General features: G+C 42.8%; 1 protein-coding gene across 3 annotated transcripts in view; it reads left to right on the top strand.

The window, feature by feature from the left end:
* The window catches only part of CRAMP1 (cramped chromatin regulator 1), a 39,769-nt gene extending 13,955 nt beyond the window's left edge, over nucleotides 1-25,814 (top strand). For all 3 annotated transcript variants that reach the window (XM_088148152.1, XM_088148151.1, XM_088148150.1), the window contains exons 4-21: nucleotides 341-494; nucleotides 1,846-1,929; nucleotides 3,909-3,957; nucleotides 4,765-4,850; nucleotides 5,748-5,871; nucleotides 6,260-6,341; nucleotides 6,633-7,904; nucleotides 10,430-10,604; nucleotides 11,001-11,182; nucleotides 11,825-11,899; nucleotides 12,633-12,714; nucleotides 14,200-14,304; nucleotides 14,949-15,127; nucleotides 16,014-16,094; nucleotides 17,188-17,422; nucleotides 18,658-18,822; nucleotides 19,257-19,402; nucleotides 21,060-25,814. In XM_088148152.1, the coding sequence (XP_088004278.1) occupies nucleotides 341-494; nucleotides 1,846-1,929; nucleotides 3,909-3,957; nucleotides 4,765-4,850; nucleotides 5,748-5,871; nucleotides 6,260-6,341; nucleotides 6,633-7,904; nucleotides 10,430-10,604; nucleotides 11,001-11,182; nucleotides 11,825-11,899; nucleotides 12,633-12,714; nucleotides 14,200-14,304; nucleotides 14,949-15,127; nucleotides 16,014-16,094; nucleotides 17,188-17,422; nucleotides 18,658-18,822; nucleotides 19,257-19,402; nucleotides 21,060-21,224 (3,441 nt within the window). In that variant the 3' untranslated portion in view covers nucleotides 21,225-25,814. The remainder of the gene's footprint in view (nucleotides 1-340; nucleotides 495-1,845; nucleotides 1,930-3,908; nucleotides 3,958-4,764; nucleotides 4,851-5,747; nucleotides 5,872-6,259; nucleotides 6,342-6,632; nucleotides 7,905-10,429; nucleotides 10,605-11,000; nucleotides 11,183-11,824; nucleotides 11,900-12,632; nucleotides 12,715-14,199; nucleotides 14,305-14,948; nucleotides 15,128-16,013; nucleotides 16,095-17,187; nucleotides 17,423-18,657; nucleotides 18,823-19,256; nucleotides 19,403-21,059) is intronic.
* Nucleotides 25,815-26,326: the final 512 nt, after the last annotated feature.

Raw genomic sequence — 26,326 nt, 5'->3', positions numbered from 1 at the left:
AAATTCGCCAGAATTTTGTCTGTCTAATCCTGCCTATTTTAAGGAGAGTGGATTTGTACCTGTGCATTTTGTAGGGTTCTGAATGCTGGCCTTCATACAGAATACCTATTTTCTATAGTCATTCTGGAATAAAGGTCAGATTCTAGAAATCTGTATGTCGTTTTGACTACTCTGTGGAAAATCACTTGTTAACTTAGATATCTAGCTGTCTGGTTATATGATGTGGAAACACCTGTTCCTAAAAACCTACGAGAGGCTGACCCGGCTCTAGAAGAAGTGCTTCATCCTCTTATTCCGGCTGCCCCTCTTTTTCTCATTTTGTAACATTTGCCTTTTTCAGCATGGCAAAGACTTTGAAGCGATTCAAAACAATATTGCCCTGAAGTACAAGAAGAAAAGCAAGCCTGCAAGCATGGTGAAGAACAAGGAGCAGGTCCGGCACTTCTATTACCGCACTTGGCACAAGATTTCCAAATACATTGACTTTGATAATGGTGAGCACACCCAGAAAGGTTGAGTTCTCTGAGCAATGCAACTAGGCTAGTGTAGATTATCTTTGGATGAACTGCTTGTAGAAAGGGGGCATTTAGGATTTGCCCAGAGCATGTTCTTGTTGTTCAGACTAAGCAGGCCTCCATCACATCAGCGATTGAAGTAGAGGTCATCTGTAATCCCAGTTATATAGTCTTGGGACGCCTGTCAAAAGAAAGATAGAATATGTGTTTATAAGAAGGCACACCTTTGTGACAGTAGTTCTTGCATTGGTTCATTACATCAGATTAACACAGGCAATATGGCAGGTGGTTGCTCCACGTGATGCTTTCAGGGACAGTTGGGCAAATCTGCAAAATCATTGGAGGAGCAGCAAAGGATACTCTTTAGCACGTACTTCGTTAACTTGACTCTGCTTTGGGGTTTGGGGAGGAAGAGGTGAATAAATCTGCCCCAAAACATGCAGTCCCTAGCTAATGTATGTTTTAAACTTTGGGTGAAGGCTGGTTAAGGAACATGTTGTATGAAACAAAACAATGTTACACCTTCCTCTTCGACAAGCCCAAAGGCTTTACAATAAATAGAATGTCAGAAAGATGGCAATGAAACGCATACCAAAAAGTCTAAACCCTTTAGGGGCAAGATAATTAAAATGGAGTTTCTTGTAAAACCTCATTATATTCCCCCAGCTTGGCATCCACCAGATGTGCTGGCCCGTAGCCTCTCTCAGTTTAGGAGTGGGGAGGCCAAGGTCCTAGCCCACCTTCTGCTACAGAAGCTCCCTGAGTGATTTGTGTCACCTATTGTGTCTACCATGGCTACCTCACAGGGTGTTGGTTGGAAAAATAGGAGGGCGCACTATGTATTCTGTTTGCTCCAGAAGGAAAAGTGGGAGATAAACCTACTAGATAAATAAATTGCAATCAGTGTGGAACTGGAGGGAGCGAATGAGTTTTGGGTGAGAGAATCAGCGTTTGGAAACACAGGTTTCCATTTATTCTGGTGATTTCTCAAATAAAACCGGATAGAAGAGTTACACAGCAGCATAGGGTTTTTTATACCTTGGATAATCAGAATATTGCAATAGGTAAATGTGGGCTCAGGTGCCAGTGTCATCCTAAAACCCACTATAAAATGTATCCCCTTTTTGGACTATAATATATTAATTGCAGGGAGACCTCCTAATGCATCAGATAATGTTGAAATAAAGTCAGTATCTGTCTCATTGTCTCATAGATACTTAAGTAAGAGGCTGCTGAGTCTCTTCGCTTAATCAAGTCATGTGCAAGTTGCATATGTATGTGAGTGGTATATTCTTTTCCTTGAACACCTGTGGTTTTCTTTCTTTTGCAGTGTTTTCTCAAGGGCTGAAAAAATCCTCCCTTGAGCTTTATGGCTTAATTTGTTATGGGGAGCTCAGAAAGAAGATTGGGGGCTGTGAGTATTACAGTTTTTTTGATGCCATGAAATTAGAAAGTATGAGACTTTTCTCTTTGCTACCATGGAAAACAGCTTCCAAACAGTCTTGCCAGATGTTTCTAGTTTCCCCTTTATTTCGCACATAGCTCTGCTGTATGTATTTCTCTGGCTTTGTGTGGGAGAGATCTCCAAGCATAATCTGTAGTTTGCTCCTTCATGCAGAGTGCAGTACAATGAAGCAGAAAACACGCAAGGAAGCATCTGTTATTTGTGGGTGTAATTTCACATACAGTGAGAAATCTGCTTGTCTCTGCCTAGCAGAAGGATAAGAACTACACACTATGACTTCTGCAGAATTGAAAACGGGGGTAATCTCTGACTACAGATTAGGAATGAAAAATAAAATGCATTCTGAGTAGCCTTTTTTTTTTTTTAAATCCTCTCAGTATCAAACTGTATCTTGTCTAAATTGACCATATGATTTATATTAGATTTGGTTTTATTGCACACTCTGGTCAAAATTAGCTGATTTGACCTGGTCCTATTTAATCATTTGAAGTAATGAATGTTTCTAGCTTAGGCCAATTAGGGAAGCCTTGTTGTAGTACCTTTAAATTTCTTATTGGATAATGATTTCTTTGAGGAACTTTGTCTTATGTAAAATGAACACTGCCACGTTGTTTCAAGAAATGGTCTGTGACCATGTTTGATTTTGCAACACGTCTTGGACCAGTCCTGGTAGATGCTTGTATCTCCATGCTATATCTTTTATTTCCTTTATTCCAAGAAGTTTAGGCTGTCACATTAGCTTTTCTCACATTCACTTCTACTCTCAACAATTTTGTGAAGTAGGTTAGGCTGACAGATGGTAACTAGCTTCATGGTTGAGGGGAAGTTAGCTAGTCCTTCAGAATCATACTCTCCTCTCCCTGCAAACACAGAACTCTGAACAGGTGGGGGATGCTTTTCCTGCCTGTGGACTATAACCCTTCTTGTAGAGAATTTGGAGGCGTGCCTGCCCAGCAACTTATTCTAGACTCTGATATCATTAACCAGAGGTAATTGTAAAGATCCAGGAGTGGAACTTGTCTGGATTCTTTCAATATGATGAAGTGAATGTTAGTTTCTGCAAATGCACCATTTGGAATGCCCATCTTTCTGGGCAGCATCAAGGCTTGTGAAAACGGCTGCCCTGGTAACTGGGTTTCAGAGTAAGATCATAGAATCATAGGGTTGGAAGGGACCTTGAAGGTCTTCTAGTCCAGCCCTCTGCCCAAGGCAGGAGTCCACATACCATCTTGGGCAAATGGTTGTCCAACCTTTCCTTGGATACCTCCAGTGATGAAGCACCCACAACTCCGGGAGGCAAACTGTTTTGCTTAAAGGCAAACTCTGCTTAATAGTTTTCACTGTCACTGTCACAAGATATTCAGGAGCTCTTCTTTGTTTATGTCAGAGAATCCCAATTGCCGTGATAGAAATGTGCAGGTTTTAATTTACAAGTGGGGTTGTAATTTTAATATAATCAGGCAGGTACTTTTCCACCCTCAGTGCAGACACTGACATTCTTTTTATCCTATTTTCATCCTCCTCTTTCAGGTTTTTGCTTTCTCAGTTGTGCACATTCCTCCTTTTCCTCCCTCTTTTCCATTCATCATCATAGCTCTTTTTGCAATATACACCTTTATACAAGGAGTTCAGAGAGAGATGCATTTTATACTTTTTAAAAAATCCGATATCATAGATTTGTGATTTGAGGAGCTCCGGGTTCGGGGTGCTTTGCATGCAATTAAATGTATTGGTTGGATGGCTAAAAAGCTTTTTCTAGAATAACTTGAAGAATCTTGCTCTGTTGATGTTTAATTAAAAGGATATCCCCATAGGAATGACAATTGTGTAGTGATAAAGATGGTCCTAAAGCTGCTAATTATTTTGTCCTGTCATGTTTTGTTTCTGATACTCTGCCCGTGATTTCATTTTTTTCACGTTCTTTAAAGGTATGGATGACAAAAATGCAGCTAAACTCAATGAGCTTATCCAAGCTGGGTGAGTAATTTTTTGAAAATGTAATTACTGTCTTCTGAGGTACCTCATTCTTTCACATTGCAAGCTCTAAGAACAGATGTTTGTTTTCTCGTACTCTGTCAAGTGCCTGATGGAAGTATTCCAGTGTATTTTGGATGTTGTAAACTGCCCAAAGTCCTTTGGAGTGGGGTAGCTATACTGTAATTAATCTAAATCATAATTATAAGAACGTTACTGTCAAGAATGACTGGATGCTTGCTTGGGAGTTGCAATGAGAAAATGGTCTTGCCCTTGCTTTGGACCCTAGATAGACAAATGCCACTGAAAGGGAGTGGCTTTTATTTATTTATTTATTTATTTAATTAATTAATTAATTTATATAGCAGCCCATCTCAGACCAGTGACTCTGGGCGGCTAACAATAATAAAAACAAACACTCAAAAAACAATACAGAAAATTAAATATAAATACAGCCAAGAGATCTTTAAAAACCATTGGTGTCAGTACAACCATGAAATGGGGCCCTTCACATACTCAGGGGCCCGGGCATAAAGCCAGGTCTTCAAGGCCTTCCGAAAAGCCAGAAGGGTCGGGGCCATCCTAATCTCAGCAGGGAGGATGTTCCAGAGGGCAGGCACTGCAGCGGAAAAGGCACGTCTCCTGGTCCCCGACAGCTGACATTCCATGGCTGATGGGACCCAGAGCATGCCCATTCTGCCGGGCCGGATTGGACAGGCAGGAACAACTGGATTTCTGCCAGTCACACAGGTTTTGTACTTCCCTGGTGGCATCATCAAGCATCTCACCCCTTTTTAATATTCTTCTTAGAGCTACAACGGTTCGCTACAAAGGCAGGAACCTTCGTATCAAGGCACCCATGTGTAGGGCTCTGAAGAAGCTCTGTGATCCAGATGGTACGTCAGAAATTCTGGGCAGGAAAGCCGTTTGACTACAGCTTGTGGGGAGGAAAAATCCACGTGTCACCAGCAGTCTAACGCTCACTGTTAAAGGCAGATGCTGAGATGGTGGCTTGAGTGCATGACACGGGAAGTAGCATGTACCAAAGAGATGTTTGAAATGTGAGCTGGGCATGTATTTGTTCATAAGTCTTGGGAAGCTGTCTGGAGGGTTTTAGGATGACCTTCTTTTTATTTCTATTATTATTTTGTACCTATCAAGCTATTCTGGGCCCATGGTCTAGTTTTGTAATTGTAGAACAAATGTTGCTTTGCTTCTCCCCTCCTCCTGAATCTTCAAATCATATAGCAGTCCCGTGGGTAATGCCCCCTGCTTACCTCCAGTGGGGCTTGTTAGGGATGATAGTTTCATCTCATTCCTATCTTCTACCAGCTCTCTTTTCAAGTTACCATATATGGGCATGTTTCTCTTATGCTGTAGCCTCCAGCCCCATAATTTCATTCCCTCAACCTCACCCCAGGCTGAGCATGAACTTGCAATTAGTATAGCAATTTGGGTTCCCTGCTGTGTTACCTTGACCCTTCTATTTGACCTCTACCTGAAGTCTAGAGGGATTACTGTTTTCTTAGCCCACAATATCTGTTCTTGATGATTGATATATATCCTATAGGAGTGCCTTAAGACTTCAGTTACTTTTATTGATCTCCTTATGTCGATGCTGCAGGATCAGAAAGACACTATTCAGTCTGCTTCCACTACATCAGAAAGAGGTTCAGTTCCCTGATACATTGTTCTCTTGAAGTGTGATTGCTCAGAGCATTTTGCTTAACTGTACCTGGGCTGTAGAGGAGGGCTGGATGGATTTCAAGCATCTCCTCTGCTTTGTCTTATAGGTATAAGTGATGAGGAAGATCAGAAGCCTGTGCGTCTTCCACTGAAGGTCCCTGTGGAACTGCAGCCACGGAATAACCATGCATGGGCCCGTGTGCAGAGTCTGGCCCAGAACCCACGTCTCAGGTACCTTAAAGGCTGGCTGTGGGCAGGTGAATTGGTGTGAATCTGGATCTTTGAAATTGGATTCACAACGTCAAGCCAAATAACTGGGTGACTCAGTTTGAGCAGAGAATTTAGAATGTTAAAAGAGGAAAAGATGTGTAGGATTTTTTCTTTCCTGCCAAAAGATAGGTGTTTAAGTGATCTCATATCCTGAATTCCAGTGCTACTGTGTCTTCTTTCGCTGGTGAAGTAAAAATTGGAGTAATGCAATCCTAGGTTGGGTTGGAGGTAGGAAGGGGGACGGCTGATGCGTGCTTTGCTTAGCTTATCTGGTGACTTCGGTCCCACGCTAATGGTATCTGTCATTTGCTGATTCTTCCTTTCTGCTCTTTCTTGTACGACCTGTCAGAATGATTGTGGAGCTGCATCGGAAGGTATCCAGCCTCATTGAGTTCCTGAAACAGAAATGGGCTCTCCATGAAGTGCGTGTTGTATCCTTTCCCTAATGCAGAAGTTGGTTACTTTCCTTGTTCCCAGCATTGGCATTCTTGATGTTATTAATGTTCATTAAGCCTTTTCTTCCATTTAGAACTAGGGTTTCTTTTCTGGTTTTCTGCATTTGCTTTCTTGAGCTTATTAGTATTCAGTAGCCCTCCTCTTCATTTAGAAGTCATAGAATATCCAACAAGATGCCATTGGCTTGTTTGGGCTTTATGGGAAAATATTTACAGATATAGCTTCCCCTTTTAACACATCTGTCTTCCTGAACATCCTGCCCATAGAGGAAAACACTAGCTGAAAGGCAGCTGCAAGATTCCAGAGATGCTGAAGCAAGCAGCAGCTATTCAGAAGAGAAAACGATGCTTCACCTCTTCCCAGGAGAGAATTGTACGCTTACACCCCTGCCTGGGGTTGCCCGAGTAGTACACTCCAAAGCTTTCTGCACAGTGCATTGGCAGGAATCTGGCCGGTGCAAGCAGAGTACAAAGGATGTCCACTTGCTGCCCCCTGCCCAAATCTTGGGCATACAGAGTGGTCAGGGAACAGCCAGAGGGCAGGTGAAATACTCACGGGGGGCAGAAAATAAAGGTGGAACCAAGCCTGAGAGTACTGCAGAAGTGAGTAGAAATCCTCAGTTGACCCTTGATCCCATTGTGAGCACTGAAGATTGCTCCCCAGAAGCTGGGCTTGCAGAAGGAGCATCTTTGGATCTCAGTGTCATCAACAATCTCAGCAAACCACCTGCTGGGCTTCAGGACCCAAGTGGGAGCCTTGAGAAGTCTGTTCCCATGACTGAGAGCATTGAGGCAGCTCCCGTCATTGCCTTGTCCACTGAGGTAGACTCAAGCAGCACAAAGTGCAATTGTGGCAGCCTCCCCCCGGATTTGGAGGAACTCTCTCTGCTTGATCCGTTCCCTCGTTACATGAAGTCCTGCCAGGATCTGATTGTCCCTGAGAAGTGTCTTTGTGCAGACAAGCCAGACAAGAAAGATGTTGCCTTGCCAGAAAGCTCCCCTCCCAGTGGGCTTTTTCCTGGCAGCACAGAGGCTGGCAACCTCAGTCCCACACAGCTGGTGAGTGGCAGGGTGGAATTGCCCAGTTGTGGTCCATCCACATCTGAAACTCAGGCCTTCCACTGCTATGGACATCAAGCAGAACTGTGTGTTAAGGAGCTCTCTGATGCAGTAATGGAGGACTCTCCAGAGAAGCTCAACGCCTCACTGCCGCCGCCGCCGCCGCCTCCACCTCAGGGACAGATGGTCACGAAGTCTCTCAAGGATGACCCCAGCCGCCTTGCTCAGCAAGTCCGAGAAGAGGGATGGAGCCTGCGGACCTCTGAAAGCCTTACCTTGGCTGAAGTCTACCTCATGATGGGCAAGCCGAACAAATTGCAGCTAGAGTATGATTGGCTGACTGTCTTGGGGCAGGAAACCCAGGATGCTGGGGAGCAGGTCTCTGAACCTAAATCTGCTCCTCCATCAGCCACTTTTCATAAACAGAAACTCCTCAATTGCCTCTTAAAACTCATCTCTACTGAAGTTAACCCCAAACCAGTAAGTATCTCTTGGACTCATGCACAGTAATCTCCAACTGATCATAACAGATCTTGTGTACATGTTTGGCTGAAGGTCCTCTGGCTTTCCAGTTCTCCAGATGTGGCCTTTAGGTCTTTTGCAACTGGCCTGCAGCTTCCCTTCTCTGCTTGCCTCTTTCTCCCGAAGTAATTACTTTAGGAAACAGGTTTATTTGATCCAGCTTGGATCTTCTTTTTAAGACTAATTGTCAATGGAGCAGGTGGTCGTGGTGGTTAACCTTCCATCTACTGTTCATTGCCATCCTACCCCCCAAAAAAAGAAAGAGAAAAGGGAGAAGACAAAATGGGGAGAATTTTCACTCTTTTTTAGTTACAGGTAGTCCTCACACTGACCACAACTGAGACCTGCAACTCTGTTGCTAAGCGCTGTGGTAGCTAAGTGAGAAATCATATGACCATGCTGGACTTACGACATCACTTCCGCTTCCATCATTAAGCAAATCACCGTGGTTGTTAAGCGAGACATCACTTGACCGCAACTTGCGATTTCACTTCCGCATTCTCCATTAGTTCTGCTTGTTGGAAGCTGGTTGTGAAGCTCAGAAATGGCTATCGTGACTGCAGGATGCTGCAACAGCCATAAATGTGTCATTTTTTTTGAATGGTCACTAAATGAGGTAGTTGGTAAACAAGGTCTACCTGTACAAGTTAAATAAAAATATACAAAAATACAACCCTCCTGACAAACTTCAGGTAGTCCTTATTTAGTGACTGCCTCATTTGGCAACCATTCAAGTTACGGCAGTGATGAAAAAGTAACCTTGTAACCAGTCCTCGTATTTACAACTTTCTCAGGTCTGTAAAGGCAAGGAAAGCTGAAGTAAGATCATAAGCACGGTTACAATTTCACTTAGCAACCACTTCGTTTAACAATCGAGTTGCCAGTCCCAGCTGTGGTCATTAAATGTGGACTACCTGTACAAAAAAGCAAGAACAAACTATAAACAAAAATACAAAACAGAAGAACATAATTAACGACAAGGCATAACAGTCCTTAATGTCCAGAATAATAGTACTTTTCTAATTTCTCAAAATAATTCTCTTAGCAATTTCCCACACTGATATAATCAAAGTTCCTCAAAAATGGTCAAGTTCCACATTTTTGGCACATAATTCAACATAGCATTAATATCTTAATATTAACTTTAAGAGATTTCCCATGAATCTCTCTCTATTTTATTTATTTACACAGATTGAAAAACTGCCTGACTCCTAATGATTCAGTGTGCTTTATATTATAATAAGCTAGGACAATAAAGTAAGAAAACAAAGAGATGTGCATCCAGAAAAAAGAGAAGACCAAACCAAGGGGTTCACCACCATCCTACTCCGAGGCCTGGGAAGATAACCAGGTTTTCAGTGCCTTCCAGAACATACATCCATACTGTACATATATAAAAAATAAAATATTGTTCCAAAATGATACCAATAAAACATAAGACCAAGTCATATAAGTTAACCCCTCTCATTTTTTACATGGCCAGCAGAGAAAATCCAACCTTCTTCCTTTCAGTCATGTTCATCATGCTTTTGGTTTCCATCACATCCAGGGTTGGGATACCACCTAGATAGGACTCCCCAGTTTTTTGTTTTTTTTTAAGAGACTTAGTCCTGAAGTGTCAGTAGCAGCACTTGGAAGAGTAGTGATTGGGCAAGGAGAAAAACTAAATTTTACCACAATGTGATGATTATTCTTCAACCTAGGGAGGGTCTTGTCTGAGGCATTTACACATGCCACATTTCTGCCCTGGACTCAGGTTCCTTTTATCTGACCGTTGCCTTGGCAGCGGCTCTTCCTCCTGTCCCTCCTGTCCCATTCCCTCTGTCCTCTATGGGCTGTAAGGTTCCATCCATCCAAAATATATATCCAACCCAAAATTATGATAGAGAGATAGAGATCAATTTTGGGTGGGCACACCATGTGTGTGTGTGTGTAATCAAATTGATTATTATATATAATATAAGAGATACAACCAACCCTGGGGGCAGCTGGCACCTTGAAGATGCTCCCTGAATTTATTAACTTTTAATTAACATCAGCCTTTTGGAAGTATTATATGGGAATCTTCTTGTTATAGTGTATTTTAATTAATTTTTATAATATTTATTCTGTTTTTACTGTAAACTGCCCAGAGTCGCTCTGTAGCGAGATGGGCGGTGACAAATTTGAAATATAAATAAAACACACACACACACACACAAATGTATAACTATAAATATAATGATCAATTTTGGGTGGGCACACCAAATTCTTAGGAGGATCACTGGCTTCCATGGTAGTCTTTAAAAGCTTTTGAAAATGATATAGCACTTGACTTAAAGCAAATATTTCTGGACCCCTGGGCTAGACAACCAGTGAATTAACCACTGTGCTACCCCACCATGGTAGTTCTGAACATTCTTTGGAATATCTGCTATTTAACATTGGATGACGATGCTGATTTGAAGCATACTGCAATGGAGAGTAAACTGCTTCCTTTTTAGATCCCCGAAATGAATTCCGTTGCAACATCCCCTATCAAGCCCATTCAAGAGGAGCACGCTCTGACCCCCCCTGGAAAGGTGATTGCCGTTAGCACCAGGAGTCCAGGCTGTGCTCGCAATCAGCCTGCCCTCCATAAGAAGACCTTTTCCCCCAGCGCCACTTCCAGCTCCTCAGGTAAGAGTCATACAGAGAAGCTGCCCACCCCCTACAGTGCCCACACCTATGCCCCACTCCCAATTCTGCAGCTAGGACGTCTCCAGATTTTGGGTCTCGTGAATTAATTGCTAAATGGGACAATATTGTCCGAGAGCCATTTTCAAGTTCAAAGGCTGAGTTTGAGAAAATTGGCTCTGTCCCCTTGAATTTGACAACTTGATCAATAGTGACATTTTTCCAGAAATACTCATGATTAATTTCCCTGTTTCTTTGGGATGTGGCTCACGGCTTCCTGCAGATCCATACAGATTTGTGGAAGGGGTCTTTTTACTTCCAAGGCTCTTCCTAATGGAAGTCATCCCTGACTGCCATTCTGTGTAAATCAACACTTGTGTCATTATCGTTTCCTGTCAGGTTTGAGAAATCCTTCTAAACCCCTCTTGGTGGCTAGTTCTTCAAGTTCCAGCAATCCTGATGCAGACGGTGGCCTCTTTGCCATTCCCACAACCCTCCCACCGAACAGCAGGCACGGGAAGCTTTTCTTGCAAAGCAAAGAAGCAGACCTGAGCTTCCGCCAGCGTTTGGACACCATCAGTGTGAGTCTCTGCGGCTTTAAAATGGGCAAATGCGACGCTAATAGAAAACTAATCCAGCATTCCTGTAGCTGGCAAAGTTAAGCAAGTATCGGTTCCAAATCTCAATCTTGGTCACACCATAGGATTTTATGGCATTTTACATGCCTTATATGTTCTGGTTCAAAGCTGTTTTGTTGGTAATGAGAAGAGAAATCTCAGGTTACACAGTGTTGGGAAAGACTGCAGAGCTCCAGCCAGTAGGGAATCAAATTGCCTGCTTTTTTCTCTACTGTTACTTTCCTGTTTTCTCTGTCATCAAATAATATTCTCACTTTCCAGGCAGAACCATACAACCATGGATCAACTTCCTGCTTTTAGGTGGGAAGAGCCTGCCATCCGTTCCCAATTTCTGGTTCTGTTTTTTTTTTTGCAGCAGAATAGTTACCCTGTTCTTCCTGTTACCAGATTAGCTGGACACCTTTCGTGTTCCCTCGTTCCAGATAAGTAGAGCCATGGGGTCTCTGCCACAGGAGACACTACATCAATATGGGGCACCTTAGCTGGCCCAGAGCTGCTGGAAGTTCCTTTCAGGCAACAGGCAAAGCATTAATGGTCTTCTTAGATTATCAGAATGGTGTATCAGAAAGTACTATTTCTCTTCAGATGCAATCTGATTTCTTCTTGCCAAAGCCAAGAAAACTACGCAGCAGACATCTGCGGAAGCCACTAGTTGTACAGGTAAGAGAACAGCTAATTAAAATACATTCTTCGCTTGATTGACAAATGGATTCATTTGGCTGATTTTTGGGTTATTGTTACTTGCTTTTCTCCCCATCCATTTGGACAGAGTTAATTGGTTCCTCCTGCTAGGTTGTTCTCTGCTTTCTCTTGAGCAAGCAGAGACAGTTAACAAGGCCTGTCAGCATGAGTGAGAAACAGATTCCATAGGCATTTCAGCTGGGCTATGAAAAACCAGGCAAAGATGCATCTCTTTGTAATGTGGAATGGATCAGACTTGAATACACATTTTAGAATTCTTTTAAGATGCAGAAACTTGATTCTTACATTGTATCGTAAAAGTGATATTTGGTTCTTACCACCATCCGTTAAAGAGATGGACAGTTTTTGGCCAGATAATTTGTCCTTCCTGGGGGGAGAGGGAATAAGAGAAAGGGTGACTTTGCACAGGTTTTAGTTCCTGCCTGTTGCCAGCACATGGCCCTCAATAGATAAACCCCAACAGAATATAGCTCTCAATATCAAATCAAACTTCCCCAACCCTTAATTTAGCTGAATGTGATAAAATATTAGCAAGAGTCCCAGGCGTTCATCAATGTGTTGTTATGGAGAACATGTTTAGAGATTGTCTATATGATGATTAATTTGTTGAGCGTGGACCAGGGAGATACAACCCAAATACTGCTCGGGATCTTTAATTTTCTTGAAACGTTACCTTGATTTCTTCTTCCAGAGAACGCTGCTTCCTAGGCCATCGGAAAATCCTTCCCAGCATGTTTGTTCCTTTTCCATCTTACCTAACTCCTCCATAACAGGTGAGCCTCAGTCATGTATTTAACCTGAGCAAGGTATTTAGACTGAGCTGGAGAAGCCTTTAACTTCTGTTCTTTGGCTGGATTAGAGTTCTAATCCGTGCACTTGTCACGGAGCACGTACAACTCTCAGCAGCTGCCATCCCAACAGCCACGTGACAGCAAGTCTTTATTTTGCTTGCTCACTTGATGTGCCATTTTTCCTTCCTCTGGAGAAGTGAAGCGTGACCCTTTGGGTAGAATCCTAACTAAGCACCCTTATAGGGGAGTGTGCCTCAAGGAAATCTGGGGGTCCTGGGATGCTACTAAACTGCCATGATACCCCCGGTGAGACCCAGGAGAAGAGGATTTCAGCACTTAGTCAGCAGATGTTTGCCATATCCTTGTGTTGACCGTTCATTCTCCTGAGAGCCTCTTCATGCAAAAAGGCGTTACTGAAATCATTGAATAAGGGAACCTCTCCATGCAGTAGATGCTGAAACTTGAATCAGGCTGGCTTCCATAATTTGTTTGTGGAGTCAGTTAATGGGTAATGAATCCACCACTGTTTTCTATCTTTGTTCAGTATTTTTCTGAATATAGTACGCTACACCCCGTTTGCTCTCTTGAAGATAGTTCTGGGCTAAGTCATGCTTACTGCAGTTTGAATGAAATCAGTGTGGCTTGGGTTAGTCATGACTAACTGAAATCCCATTGATTTTTAGGACATACCCTAAACATAACTATTGCAACTCAGTAGTCATCAGAGCATTGCTTTGCATTTTCACTATTTCTAGTTTATCTTTTAAAATTTAAAAAAAAAATACAGTTTTTCTTTCTCAGTGGTAAAGGTTGCCCAGCTGTGGATTTACACTTTCCACTGGCTTCAGAGACAAGACAGTCCTTTAATTCGGAGTGTCACATGCACCATCCCCTGCAGGATAGGCAGACTTTTTCTTATTTGAGGGGCCTTGTGACCCTCAAATCCTTCCCCCAAATCAAGCCTTTTTTTTTTTTCTTGTTTGGAGTGGTTTTTACAGGCAAAAGGGGTATCTTAAGGTTCTACAAAACTTAAAGTACTGATTTTGTGTCTTAACCCATCCCCCAGAGCCTCAAAATGTAAAAAAAAGAAAAAAGGGTCCTCAAATTTGGGGTTCATCCATTCTAGTGTCATCATATCGGTCATGTCCATGATACTCCCCTGGGCAGAAAGAGGAAGTGTGATCCCCCGTGCCTGCTTTTAGTAGATGGAGTCTCCTTAGCTTCATCCCGCCCCCCACCAGCTCCCATTTGCTGTTAATTCTCGGAACTTGGTTTTAACATCAGTGCTGAGATTTTGTATGCCCACTGATTTAGCTGATCCAAGTGAAGAAGGCTTTGGTCTTCAGTTTTCTTCCTGGAAGAAAGAATCAGAACTGGGTGCCAAGTGGGATATGACTCCTGAGTGACTTTTTCCAAATGCAGTGTGCTTTTAACCATTCCTGATGTTCTTGATTGTTCCTTCTTTAGGAAGAGGATCTTTTCGGCCAATCCAGTCTTCGCTGACTAAAGCTGCTGTGTCGCGTCCCATTGTTCCCAAGATTCTTCCAGCCCAAGCCACCAATCGTCTGTCCAGTACGTCTTCTTGTCTAAAGAAGAAAGTTCAGGCGTAGGATGTTTAGAGGAATGTTACTAGTTCTGAAGTAACTGGTTTTGTTTTCCCCCATGATTAGTTTTTGAAGTGATCATTATGTATATAAGTTCACCCAGGGCCCTGAATCCTTTTGAAAAAGAACCTACCTAAGATAATAATTCAGGTGAAATTGTTGACAGTATAGATTAAGGTTTTAAATATGGTTGAGAGAATGAAGCAGTGGAAAATTTTAGCTTTTGAGGTACAGGTAGTCCTTATTTAGTGACTGCCTCATTTAGCAACTGTTTGCAATTACAGCGGTGATGAAAAAGTAACTTTGCAACCAGTCCTTGCATTTACAACCTTTGCAGGTCTGTAAAGCAAAGAAAAGCTGAAGTAAGAACATAAGCACAGTCCAGTTTCACTTAGTGACCCCTTTGCTTAACGACTGAGTTGCTGGTCCCAATTGTGGTCGCTAAGCAAGAACTACCTGTACTGAATTGGTGAATTATGTAAATATAAGAAGGCACTATTAAAATGAAGTGTTTTCCTGCAGGGGTTGAAATAACATTGCAAGAACCTCAAGTTTAGTGTTCTGCCTTGAGGAAAATGACCTTTCTCACATTGCTCTGCTTTCTGTCCAAAGGTGCTATTGATCTGGCAGCTAAATCTGCCGGTATTATCCCTGGCAGTCCTTTGCCACTTCTGGGAACCGAAGGCTTGCCAAGCGTTTCTCCGCTCTCACCAGAGGCAGTAACCACCGTGGTTGGAGGTCAAGATTCCACAGTGGCACGTCAGAATGGAGGCTCCGTAGCTACAGTGGCGGTCAGTTTTCAGTCTTGCTAGAATGTCTTCCTTCTTCTAGAACCACTGGCAGCAACATTATCCAGTTCATTCTGATAGAATTTTGCTTTGGGCACAATTTGCACCAATTAGACTCCTCCAGACCACCAAGACCCCTTAAAAATCTTGACCTTCCCTGCTTCGCATCCTTACCCTACCCCACAGTCCCAGCTTTCCAGAAATGGCCCCCCAACCTCAAAAAGTTGCCCACCCCAATCCAGATGAACAGCTCCTCTATCATCTTTGGCATTAATGATCCTGTTACTCTACCTGGCAGGACAGTCATTCCTGCCCTCTGTAATAAAGGAGAAAGGCTCCCAGGCCAGCTAGCCAGAGATGTTAGTTCTGGTTTCTCTGAACCTCCATTCTGTATCTTCCCTTTTTATTTTATTTTACTATTTATTGGTTAGATTTATTTCCCTTCTTTTCTTCGGAAACCCAATAGGGCATATATCGTGCTCCGTCCTCCTGTTTTCCCCCACAGCAACAATCCTGTGAGTAGGTTGGACTGATAGAGTGATGGGCCCAAAACCTTGCGGAGCTTCTGTGGCTGAGGAGTGGTTAGAATATGGGTCTCCTTGATGCTAGTCTAGCACCTTAACTAAAGTACCACACTGACTCGTTTATTAGTATGTTCTAAGGTTCTGCTGTGAAGGAACTCACAAGAAGAATTTAAAATACAAATTCTGTTGTAAGGTATCTTTTGTCAGTTTAAATTCTGAAGGTGGGTTCCTTGGCAGACTGACTGCCATGTTTCTTCATCTTGGCAGTAGCAGGGCAAGCATGATAAAACATTTCCATTCCATAATTTCAGTGTCTCTCTTCCAGCCGCATGGCTCAGTCAGTCATTCTTGCTTCCAATTTCCAGGGTTCAAGCCATGAATGTCGGGTTCCTTTCCTTGGTCTACCATCCCAGCCTGAGCAAGAGGCCATTCCTGATGGCTTCCAGGTAAAGTATAACATTAAGTCGTAATTACTTACCCTTCAGAACCGATGGGGGATTCACACCATCACTGTGGTGCTGAAGAAGGAGGCTGTATGTACAACCAGTATTTGAGCCTCTTACAGCCTATTTTTAGACATAGTCTTTTTCGAATAGTCATTTTGGAAACTCTTTCACCCGTAAACAAAGAATATTGGTGAGGCGTTCATCTGAATCTTGTGTGAACTTTTAGAGCCTGTTATTAGATACCTGAACTCTTTTTTCCACAATCTATAAACACATGACATATGCTGGCCACTGTAAACACTGATACACTCATAGTTACAGAGAAGGAAGAAAAAATACTCAAGCAAAATGTGAGACTCAAAGATTGCAAGATGTACAATTTGAACTGCAAACAAGATGCAAGAATGCCATCTCGTTGTGAATTGCCTGGCATCCTGTAATCTAGACCAAGCTTCCCCGCTGGGTGCAACTTCCCAATATGTGGACCAACTCCGAGAACTTCCCATCCAGCAGAGCTATTGCTGAGAATTCAGGGCAATGAAGTCCATAAATCTGAAAGGCATCCATGTTAGATACTGGCCTGTTTACTTCTTCAACAGAAGACACTCTACTGAAATAAATGTTTAATTGAATAACATACATCAGACAAGACACTCATATAAATCCTGCCCAACAGAGCAGTGAGCTTAAATCTTGGGGGAGATCTGATTTTCACCTTGCTCTTTGACAGGGTAGATGGATTACTCTTCTCCAGATCCCACCATTTGGTGTAGCTGCCCCATCCACTTGGTTGTGTTGCCATCTGTAAAAGGGGAAATGATGGGTTTCTCAGGAGCAGAAAGGAGGAACGGATGGGGGATTGTAAGCAAAAGTTTCTATCACTGGCAATCTTCAGGGAGAAGTTACTGAACTATAGATGGAAAGACTGGTCATATCTAGCGTAAGGAAGCTTTTTGTATCCAAGAATGCATGTAGGATTGCTGACAACCTGATAAAGTTCTGGGTCTTCTGCAGCTTTCCATAAAAGCTTTAGAAAATTGTTGCTTTTGTTGTTGTTACTGTTGTTACTATTACTGTTTGCTTGCTACCACAGGGAACACCAGTCCTTTCTCTGCCAGAGCTGCCTAAAACATCTCTCCAGAATGGTCTGTCTTCACCTCCACTTGCCTCCTCTGAGACTTCCAGTACCCGTCTGTCTCCTCCCAATGTCTCTGCTCTCCTTGACATCTCTCTTCCTGGACCCCCCGAGGATGTTTTGTCTCAGGGAGAACCTGCTACTCAAATCAGTGATTCCATCATTGAAATAGCAATTAGCTCTGGCCAATATGGTAAGAGATAAAGAGAGGAGGCATACAATGAATGAATGTATGAATGAATGAGCTATCAAAGATTAGCTGTTGAAAAAAGTACCATTGGTATGGTTCAGCAATGGCTTTTTTTGACCTTGACAGTGCTCTTTCAGCAATTAGAATGGATGAGTGTTCTTTGAAAGCAAGAGTGGGGAACTTGTGACCTTCCAAATGTTGTGAACTAAGACCTTGGCTTCAGTTCTCCACCCTGACTTAAAGGGTGGTTGCATATTTTACACATTTCAGTAATATCGCAGTAGAATAATTTCCTCTCTCTCACACACACCCACACGTGCACATGTACACAACCCACACATAGAGAAGCAAATCAGCTGATGAAATACATGTGCAAACATGAATGATAACTGTCAATTATTGAACAAACTGAAAGCAGAGGGAGAGAAGTAAACACTAAGGCAAAACTTTCAAGAAACTGACAAACACTTACTTAAAGAGAAATGCCTTAGCGTTGACTGAGCGCAGAAGAATAAGAGTATGAGCTGGTGTCTTAAGGCAGGGTTATCAAAATACAAGGCACCATTTCAGAGAAATCCCTTTTGTTAACTGTTTGGATGTAAATGACCCCTGCAGATATTGTGTCAGAGTAGATCCTGTAAACACTTTTTATGAGCCTTGCCTAAATCACAGCGGAGGACAGATGAGATTTTGTGAGTATAATTCAAGAGGGTATGTGGCACTGTTTTCCACAATATTATACTTCCTTGAAATACACAGGGGTGTCTTTAAAGAAGCCTCTGTTTTAGTAGATCAAGCATACTAGATCAAATTAAACATTAAAGATCCCACACGCAAAGGATTCTCAAATGAGTGTGCTTCCCAGCGAATTATTTTCTGCATGCATTGCTTGGGAGAGACAGCATAATCTTCCCCACTGCTTCAGATCTGAAACAAGAACAGGGAAGACTAGAGAGCGTGAACAGCAACATTAACTACTGACTCCACAGTTCCGTGGTGAGGAGAAACTACAGAATAAATGGAGCTTGTCTGGACTGTGAGTTCATCTTCTCCGGCAGACAAATATGGGGCCACTTTCATTGCTCCAAGAAGGGGGAATTTGAGTCTCTGATTCTGTGTTGGCTGCTGGATCAAATTGGGAAGGCGATCGTTCCTTCATTAGCCAGGGGCCACTGCCAGGTGAAAATGCATGTCTTGGCTGCTTCTTGTTCACCCCTTTGTTTCTTTTCCATTGACAGGTGAGAACGTTTCTCTGTCCCCAGCCAAGCTGAATGGCAGTGATAGCTCCAAAAGTCTTCCATCCCCCTCCTGCAGCCCCCAGCAGAGCTGGATCGCCTCACCCAGCCATGATCCGCAGTGGTATCCCAACGACTCCACTGACTCTTCGCTCAGCAGCTTATTTTGTGAGTGCGGCCGCAGAGGGATTTACAATCCAGGGTGGTTGATATGACCCAGCTGGTCTCTATCTTTGGCTTCATAGCCTCTTGATTGTCAAAACCCGACTCGGAGACTACGTTGAGCAACTAGGAGACCCAACCATGGTGTTTTAAAATCTGAGCAAAGCAGCGGCCCATTTAATCAGCGCAATTTATTCTACCCCCACCCCCATCTTGTTGGTTTCTTTTCCTTAACACACAAAAAATAAGATCACTGGGATATCAAATTCTTTACTAATGCTTTGATCCCAGTTGGGAAAAGAACTTGGTTTAATTGGGCACAGGCTGACTGCTGCCTCTTGCCTGAAAGCGGGCTTTTTCTGAGGACATCATTGGACTTTCTGCCTTTGACGCAAAAGACAGAGATTGCTGTCTGACATCTCCATTCATCTGTTTTGCAGCAAGTTTCCTTTCTCCGGAGAAGGGCCGGAAAATGTTGCCCACCTCAGTGGGCAACCCAAGCAGCACCTCCTTGTTGGGACCTGGTCTGCTGGATGGGAATTCACGGGATTCTTTTGTCTCTCGGTCCATGGCAGATGTCGCTGAGGTACAGCCTGCTTAATCCGGGTCATCTGTTACAGAGCTTTTGGCTGGGGTGATGGCAGGGAGAGAGAGACGGTTTGGGGTAGTGGTGAAAGTGCGAGCCTAGAACCCAGGAGACTGGGTTCTAGGCCGGCCTTCAGCAGGAAAGCCAGATAGGTGACTTTGGGCCAGTCCCTCTCTTTCAGCCCAACCCACCCAACAGGGTGGTGGTTGTGGGGAAAAATAGGAGGCAGGAGTATTAGGTATATTCACTGCCTTGAGTTATGATTGATTGATTGGGAGGGAGGGATAAAAATCTAATAATAATGGAGGGATCAGAAGGTCTGGGAATTAAATCTTTGGCAGAAGAGTGAAGAAACTGGGCACATGTGGCCTTGAGAAGTGAGGAGGGGGGCTCTGATAGTATTTATCACATACCTGAGGGGGTGTTCTGTGGAAGAAGTCCAAAACTTGTTCTCTGTCCTCTCAGAGTATTGGAGAAGATCTCATTGATTTAAGTGACAGGAAGGCGGCTTCTGACCGAAGTGGTGAAGAGCTTCCTAATAGCACAATCAGTTTGACGGTGGAATCAGCTACCACTGGACAGCCATCTTGGAGGGGGCTAAACTCAATGGTCTTTTTAACTCTAGAATTCTCTGGAGCAGTGTTTCTCAACCTTGGCCACCTGAAGATGTGTGGACTTCAATTCCCAGAATTCCCCAGCCAGTGTTGAGAAACACTGCTCTGGAAAATTAGGGTAAGATTAGGATAAAAGTGGTTTTCTTCCCAGACAAGCTGCATCTGTCTTTTAGTCTCTGGACGATAATAACCCACAATTTCTGGTGCAGAAACCGGACCTTGATATTTAGTATGCATAATGGGATGTTACACTTCTCTAGCAGTTTAAGTGCTACAGAGAGGCAGTTTTTCTACTGTAGAAACAGTGTTCAAGTGTATTCTTGTCTCTTTGTTTCCTGGGGGAAAAAAGACATGATAAAATAAAGCCGCAGTCATGTTATTCACTAAAAAAATTTCCGAAGTCTGTCTGGACTTTTACAGCATCATTGCTTCCTATTCATTTATTTTTTAAATCAAATAATCTTAAAATCAGGAGGGGAAGGGTGTCTAGCTGGCACAAATGTGATTAAGAGCTAGTTTGGTGCAGTGGTTAAGATGCTGCACTAGAAACTGGGAAACCGTGAGCTAGTCTTTCCTTACCCATGGAAGTTGGCTGGGTAACTTTGGGCCAGTTACTCTCAGCCCAACCCACCTCACAGGATTGTTGTGGGGAAAATAGGAGGCAAGAGCATTATGTACACCACCTGGAGTTGTACAAAATAATGGTTGGAGGCTGTTGTTTTATTTTTCCTCGTGAGATGTTGTTATTACTTCCTCGTGAGATGGGCGATGACTAAATTTGAAATATAAAACATTATTTCCTGGCCCAGCCCATACATGTGATCGTTTGCATCCCTACCCTACCCCCAGCAACTCTTCTTCTTCTTCCCCCCTAAATGTTAAGTATAGCTATTGGCTAGTAAAGTTGCACGGTGCAGACTCATTATAACTAGTGTGCATTTGACCATATCCTCAATTCAGCTTCTGTCAAAGCAACGCTAGAAAGCTGGTCTTGGCAGAGAAGCCAATCATCCGTCTTTTCTTCCTCCCATCTTTCTTTGTAGGTGGTAGATTCCCAGTTGGCCTGCATGATGAACGAGAACAGCATAGATTACATATCTCGTTTCAACGACCTTGCCCAGGAGCTCTCGATCCCTGAGCCAACCCGCCGAGAGATTCTCTTTGACGGAGGGAGTGGCGGCCCCCCCATTGGCGACCTCTCTCAGTGAACGCATCCCACCAGCTGGCTGGTGGGCACCATTGAATTGGCCATAAGGTGGAGGAATGATGTCATAGCTATGCAGCTGATTGGTTTTTTTCGTTGTCCTGGCTGGAGCATGCTTGAGAAGGAGAGAGATTTTTGTCTTCAACCTCCTAAGGTTCCTGGAAAGTGCAATATGCTGGGAACAATACAACGTGGAGCAGTATTATAGGAAGTGACACGTCTAAGCTGGTGACAGGCCAAGTTTACAAGACAGCTCTGGGTTTATGGTCTGAGCAAGAAGTCCTACAAGCTACATTTTAGATAGAAACCAAAACCGCTGTTGGGATATCCACAAATAAGCTGAAAGGGGGGGTAAATAGTGGTATGTTTTGTTTGTGTTCCTTTTTAGAACTTTCTTTAAGATGTGCCTCTCTTGATCTGTCATGGTTGTCTTGTGGGCAAGTCAGTTGAACTGGTACTCCTTGCGCTTTCTTGTCGCCCAGTGGCTAAATTCCACAACGCTTTTACCAGAATTCTTTCATGGTTTCTTGCACTCATTAACATTCCAGCATGGCATGGGAGGGGAGAAAACCCTGCTTCTACTCCATCTATAAGAACTAGGATAGGGTCAGAGGGAACCTTGGAAGGACATAGTACTTACCCCGGTCTGCTCCTTTTTGACTGAACCTGCATACCTTCTTCCCCATCCTTAAAAGAAAAGCCAGCTGTCACCAAAGGGCTTCCATTTTTCCTGTAAGGGCTAGAAACCTTATTAAAGGGGCTCTGACTTACAATACCAGGTAAACCTGTTCATTCTTCTAGAAGAGGGTTTCTCAAACTCAGCAACTTTAAGAGATGTGGACTTCAACTCCCAGAATTCCCCAGCCAGCATGCTGGCTGGGGAATTCTGGGAGTTGAAGTCCACACCTCTTAAAGTTGTTGAAGTTGAGAAACACTGTTCTAGAGTCTTTTAGATATTTTCCACTGTCCTTTTAAAGTCAAGTTCCTTAGAGTTGAACATGATCACTGGTGATGGTCATGGGTATGTCCTTGTAGTTTCCTTGGCAACAGTACAGAAGTGGTCTTTGAGGATGTGTTTCTGACTTCCCAGTCTGTTCTGCAGCTCAGAGACTTCTTGGTGGTATTTGGATGAGAGACCTCTTGGCAAAATCGGGCCCATAGACTAGACTGGGATGTCAAAACAATCCCCAAAGAAGATAACAATAATTCACTTCAATATTGTTGCCGAAAAATCATGTTTGTGCCACGTTAAACATCAGGAGTCACACTTGACTTGAAGGCACCTTATCTTTCCTTTTTAAGAGCCCCCTTTGATTATTGGATTTCAGCCTTCTGGAGAACAAATCCTCTTACACAAGTTTCCTGTTACAGTTGAGGTGCAACGCTTTGATCATGTCCTGCAGATGAAAGAAACGGGGGTAAAATTGTCCACTTCCTGGAGGTTCCCATCATGAATAGCAGCTGAACACTGGGGTCTCTCATCTTCATCTACAGTTATAAAATGCTCTTCCTGAAGCCTGTATACGTTTGCCTCTTAGCCTTCACAGCCTGGATTGCAGGCAACCAGCACTTACTTTATTTTTGCAACCGTCAAGAACCATCTAATCCTTCTCCTGTACTGCTTATTCCATCCGTAACGGTCCACTTGGTTGTTCATCTCCTGCAAGCGAGCATTTCAAAACATCGTTCTTCATGAAATGCTATTTACCCATGAGCAACACTATTCTTTGCAAGCCTGTGCTGTGGAAGTGTCATCTTCCATGTTCGACTGGCAGTGTGACTTCGGAACTTGTCCACGGGCGAGGTGGCTTTTGCCCAAACCTGTGGCAAAGGGACCAAAAATGGTGCTGATCAGGAGAAGGACCTCTGTTCCTGGGACTTGCCCTCAGCCCTCTCTTAGTGCCTCTCCAGGCTTCTGCCCTCTGCCTTGTTGCAGAACTGGAGGGCCTCTCTTAGCTGCAGTGCAAATCATATTTGTGGCTGAGTCTGCCCGCCATTCATTAAACTAAGATGCTCTCCAGATTCTGGATAAGCTGAATGAAAAAACGCTGAGATCATGTATACCTCTTGGGCTAATTGTTATAACATAATCCTCTGATATCACTGCTCCTTCAAAAATAATAGCCCATTCAAGTATTCTGTCATAATTGTTAGCAGAACGTACTCTCTTATTTTGGCCAAAACGTCCTTCACAATTGAGAGATCGGGGGACATAATAGTGGTCCAGACAGTTCTGGCAGCCCTGTAGTTTCTTTTATCATCAAGATGGAATACTGGATGTGAGCGTATCAAGATGCCAGACGCCTCCAGACAGCATCTGTGATTTAGGAGGGGTTTCAGCAGCATCATAGCCTAGATACCACACCACTGGAGCCCTCTTATTGCCCCCAAGCAGAGTCTCTGAGTCTGTCAGATACAACCTCCTGCCTTATCAATACCCTTCAGCTCTTTGCAGTTCTGTGTCCCATGGAAAACTTTTTATTCAGCACGTTTTGTTCAAATAAGGCAACGCACGCTGGATCTTCCAGCGATCATCATGCAGCGTGCTCTGTGGTTAAAGGCCTGTATGTGGATCTTTCCTTAGGAGTTCTTTCCTCTTAATTATCGGCCTAATTCACACGGAATTTTTTTTTTTAAACTCAGTAAGTTTATGGAGCCCCTTGTTCTCAGTGTGTCTGGATTATTCACCTACCTTGCAGTAGAATCAAAAAGTCCTACTCGCGTACCTGTCCTTTGCATGGCGATCAGTTTCCCTTCTGCCAGCAGCTTTCTCCATCCATGAAAACATAGGATGTCATAAGAGCTATTATAGCTAGACGTCAGGTCAGCAGATTTTTAATATCGTTTCGTTGCCTGAAGCATCCAGGAAGTAAGCAAACATTCAAAGCAGCCCGTCCTAATACATAGCAGTTTTAAAGCAGCATCAGCTTTAGTACGTCTGAAATTCTCTGCACGAGTCTGAACTTGCTTCCAAACCCTGATTGTCTCCTTTCCTGTTTGTTTGCGTTTAAGCAAAAGTGTCCACAAAGACGAAAATCCTTTTGTGGCCCTTTATGTCATGTCTTCTACATCTAAGGAAAGAGCAGTGACAACTCTGCTTTTGGAACTAAAGGAAAGGAAATCTCCAGTGATCTCGACTCCACTGATTTTGCTGCAACGCTTATTTACAGAGCACAAATCTTCAGTACTCGGGAACCTGCTGGCCTTGAACAACATCAGCATTTATACATTTGAGATGCAGCATGACTGCCGTCAAGAGAGACACTGACTCGATAAGTGCAGGAGACAGTTTTGAGCTGATAAGAATAATCCTGTTGGATCAATAAGAATGTTGAATTTGTTGTCAAGAACATCCGTGCGCCTTCTAGGAAATTTGCAGGCATGGCTGCTTCTCAGTCGAATGGTCTTACCTTTATTTTTGCTTGAGGCGTTGAAAGAAAGCTCTTGTGATTGCCTGGTTTTCATCTGTGTACTTGGTTCCTGAAAAGCTTTTGGCCTCCGTGTTCCTTTTGCTATCGCATGATGGATTGATAATGAGAATGTATGCAGTGGATATAAGCTTTTCTCATAGGCCTACAAGATAGGGCACTAGGAATCAGAATCATTGGCTCCTAACCTGATGTAAAGTTTTAAGAATGTGGGTTAGGCGTTGTATCTGCCAATTTTGGAGTGCCTATATTGGACAGGAGTTGACGGTCTCGCTTGTGCGTTGCATTTAAACTGGCCAATCAATTCAATCGTTGACTTTTAGTTTTTATCAGCTGGGATACAGTTCATTAGGAGCTTCATCTACACAACGTTCACTGAAATAAAATTCCCTGTGAACTGTGTCCTAATTATACACACACTTTTTTTCTTTACACAGGGTTGTTCTAAACTGGCATTATGTAACCTCTCTGATTGTTAACTTCATGCTTTCCTAGCCAGCTTAGACAACTTGATTTCAATGATACCCACCAAGATGGCTTGTCTTTGACTTGACCAGTTGTGGGTTTTTAAGCATTGCATTTGGGGTTTGGGTTTTTTTAAATACACACACATACACTCATACATGTATGCCTACACAGAGAAGTCAGATGAATTTGTAAGGAGAATACGGCACTTTTTTTGAGTTACCAAGCCCTTTTAAAAACTTTTCTCGTGATCTGTAAATGCTAAATGATGAAAATGTTTGCAAGCACTACAGCAATGAGTTATCATTAGTTGCCAAAATGTGATAACTGGCTTTAGAGCTTGTGGATTTGGCAGCAAACTATGTTGCTGTTTCTTTTAATAATAGTTAAGCCATATCATCTAAAGTTTTCTGTCTTGTTTTGAAATGTGAATTTGTTTTTCAGATAATATGCATATATAGTGTATGTATAAAGCAAGAATGCCTGTCCTTAACTGATTATTTTTTGTACCATATTGTAAATTATATTATTTATTCTTTATCAATTTTTGGAAAAAGGAAAGGTGTTTGGGTTATTTAATATAATATACAAAAGTTAACTTCCTCTGTTTTCAATTTCCAATTCAACTTGTAAAGTTGTTTTTATGATTGTCCATAAACACTTACTAATCCTTGGTCTAATTTTTGTGTATGAGATAGATATTTGATACTCATTCCTCCAAGTTTCCTACATAGTTGGAGTTCAGAGGCATTAGAGATTGTTGGTAATCTCTTTGACGCTCCATGGAAAAATACAGTGTACCATTACATTTGGTGAAATTAAGTATAGAAACATCCTGGAACTTTTAACACTTGAGGCATTACTATACAATCATTTTACTTTTAGTTCTAATGAGTAAGTACTTTATTGACTTAAAAATGTGGTCAGCCAGTGCTGCTGCTACCCACAGCTAAAAAGGACCCTGGATTTCTGCCGTCAACTTCTGAATAGAAAGCAACACTATTCAGCTTTGAATGTTGCAGACCATCCTTCCCAAATCTGGCCATTTATGGACTTTTAACTCCCAGAATTCCCTAGCCAGTATAGCCACTGCTGAGAATTCTGGGAGCAAATGTTCACACATCTAGAAAGTGCCAATTTGCAAAAGGCTGGAACCTATAGCCCTCCAAGATGTTGTCCAATGAGAACTGCCAACTATCCCAGTCAACCTAAT

Source organism: Python bivittatus, unplaced genomic scaffold, assembly GCF_059951505.1.
Source record: "Python bivittatus isolate LINGU-HERP-01145 unplaced genomic scaffold, Pbiv_v1 ctg000560_np1212, whole genome shotgun sequence".
In the NCBI taxonomy this organism is placed as follows: Eukaryota; Metazoa; Chordata; class Lepidosauria; order Squamata; family Pythonidae; genus Python; species Python bivittatus.
This window is presented reverse-complemented; position numbering and strand designations above follow the sequence as displayed.